Here is a 2,759-nt window from a genome sequence, read left to right on the forward strand (position 1 = left end):
CCGAAGAATATCTGAAGCTTTTTTGTTGTTAATTTTAGTGCTTTTCAATCTGTGTGGTATTGTATGATTGGAATTTTTGTTTGAGCATAGTGTAGTCATTAAAGGAATTTTATGGATCCTGAGAGCAAAATGCTTTTGTGTTGGCACAGTTCCAAAAGCAGCCCACAGCATTTATGTTTTGCTGGTGGTGGAAACTCAGAAGAAATGCTGATTCCTTCTCTGGAATTAATTCTCAAAGTCTTCCCCCATTTGTATGTGTGGGCAGAGGAAAAGACAGTGGGGACACTGAAACGGGAAGTTATGGGCTTAAGCATAATTGCTGATGAAATTCTTCTAAGCCCCATGGCCTTGGATTTTGGTGTTAGTTAGCCATGAGAACTGAGCTTGTTTAGCTTGGAGAAGAGAAGACTCCAGGGAGACCTCCTTGTGGCCTTCCAGTACTTCAAGGGAGCATATTAGCAGGAAGGGGAAGGCTGTTTACGAGGGTGGATAATGATAGGACAAGGGAGAATGGTCTTAAAGTGAGGCAGGGGAGGTTCAGGTTAGATATTAGGAGGAAGTTTTTCACAGAGGATGGTGACACACTGGAACAGGTTGCCCAAGGAGGCTGTGGATGCCCCATCCCTGAAGGCACTCAAGGCCAGGCTGGATGTGGCTCTGGGCAGCCTGGTCTGCTGGTTGGCCACCCTGCACATAGCAGGGGGGTTGAAACCAGATGATCATTGTGGTCCTTTTCAACCCAGGCCGTTCTCTGAGCTTTACAGTCAGAATCTTTTGTCATTTGGCAGCATCAAACATTGTAACCATAAACACTGAAAACAGGGGAAATTGGAAGATAAACTAAAAAGCTGTCAGCCAAAAGCATGCTCAGTTTTGCTTTTTTTTTTCCCCCCTCTTGAAAAATCCTCTTGCTCTCTTTTCAATTTTTGTAGGAGCATATTCTTCCATAGACGAGATCCCCGAAAGCATTGTACATGATCATGAGAAAAATGGCCTTCCACGTCTGTCCTCCTTCAGTGACTCTGAAATTAAAAAGCGGTAAGAGATGAATGGCTTCCTGGGGCCGTGGCAGGGGCTTGGAGTCAGGAGTGGGGTGAGCAGACTGGAGAGCAGACATTCAGCTGAAACACTTGGTGCTGAAGCAATGATTTGTCTAACTACCTGACATTGAAAATTGCAACCCTCTTTGTATTTAGCTGCACTGAGTTACTTTTTCTGTGTGATTGTGTATTTTATTTTGAGCTTACCCTCATAACATTAAAAATATCTTGAATTCAGAGTTTTCAGCATCATAGAGGATTTGGTCTCCTGTTTATTTGGATTGTGATAAACTAAGCTTCTCCAGCTGTAATAGAATGTGGAGGATGAGGAAGCTCTACTGACATTTTGTACTGTATGCAAAAACTTATAGTGAAAAATACAGACATTGTATTTCAAGTCCTACTGATGATAGTATTGATAGATTATGGAAGTAGCATAAGATTTATATTGCTCTCTCTGCAGTCAGTTTCCATGCAGTTTGTAAGACTTTGCTAGGTGCTGCTTATATTTTCATAATTATTCAATCTTATTTTTTTTCCTTCTTCTGTTTAGACTGAATTTATACTTCAAGTTTTTTATTGTTAGAGATCCATTTGAAAGACTTATTTCTGCATTTAAAGACAAGTTTGTGCACAATCCTCGCTTTGAGCCTTGGTACCGACACGAAATTGCTCCCAGCATCATTCGTAAGTACAGAAGAAATCGCCTGGAGACCAAAGGGCTGCAGTTTGAGGATTTTGTTCGCTATCTGGGTGACCCCAATCACCGATGGCTGGATGTCCAGTTTGGTGATCACATTATTCACTGGGTAACCTATGTGGAACTCTGTGCTCCCTGCGAAATCACGTACAGTGTGATTGGACACCATGAAACCCTGGAGGACGATGCTCCCTACATTTTGAAAGCAGCCGGCATAGACCGTCTGGTATCGTACCCCACGATTCCGCCAGGCATAACAGTGTACAACAAAACAAAAGTAGAGAGGTATTTTTCAGGAATCAGCAAGAGAGACATAAGACGCCTCTATGCTCGGTTTGAAGGCGACTTTAAACTCTTTGGGTATCAGGAGCCAGATTTCTTGTTTAAGTGATGTTTGGGAGAAGCTCTGGAGAAGTGTCTTAATTGAAACCTGTGTGAATACCAGCTGCAACACTGACAGAGATGAGAATGACCTTTTGTTTTCTAGCTTTTTGATGTTGCTCCGTTCTTCCATGAAACATGTGTCATATGAAGAGTTAGGGGCTTAAAGTTGTTGCTTACTGACTGTATTTTCAATATGTGTCACTGCAGTCTGTTAGGAATGAAGTCAGTTATCTAAAACACAGGATTTCACTTCTCTCCCTTCCTTGCAGGGAAAAAAAAAAAAAAAAGGGGGAAAAACAAATGGACAATAGTCTTCCTTCTCCTTCTCCCAGGCAGAATGCAATTTAAAAATGTTGTGAAGTATTTATAAAGATGGCAATTTCATTGCAGGTTAATGCTGACATGTTTGTGAGCTCGATGATTCATGCTCATGAGAAGGGCATGCAGTCTCCCATGAGCTTTGAAAATTAGAGGCCAGTACAGGACTAAAGACTGATTGAATGCTTTACAAGTAAAATCATCTAGTTTCTGTCATGTGGCTGCTATAATAATAGAAATGCTGATCTAATCCCATTTTTGTTTGTCACAAAGTGAACCTAATTAGACAGAAGCTTTAGAACTGTTCAGAAAGGGGC

The 2,759-nt window shown here is 41.5% G+C and overlaps 1 protein-coding gene across 1 annotated transcript in view; it reads left to right on the plus strand.

Moving 5' to 3' along the window:
* The window catches only part of CHST10 (carbohydrate sulfotransferase 10), a 14,641-nt gene extending 12,249 nt beyond the window's left edge, over positions 1-2,392 (plus strand). The window contains exons 5-6 of the mRNA XM_042868330.1: positions 933-1,038; positions 1,594-2,392. Of these exons, the coding sequence (XP_042724264.1) occupies positions 933-1,038; positions 1,594-2,131 (644 nt within the window). The 3' untranslated portion in view covers positions 2,132-2,392. The remainder of the gene's footprint in view (positions 1-932; positions 1,039-1,593) is intronic.
* The last annotated feature ends 367 nt before the right edge of the window (positions 2,393-2,759 follow it).

Source organism: Lagopus leucura, unplaced genomic scaffold, assembly GCF_019238085.1.
Source record: "Lagopus leucura isolate 7727_CA_CO unplaced genomic scaffold, USGS_WTPT01 Super-Scaffold_100001, whole genome shotgun sequence".
NCBI classification, from domain to species: Eukaryota; Metazoa; Chordata; class Aves; order Galliformes; family Phasianidae; genus Lagopus; species Lagopus leucura.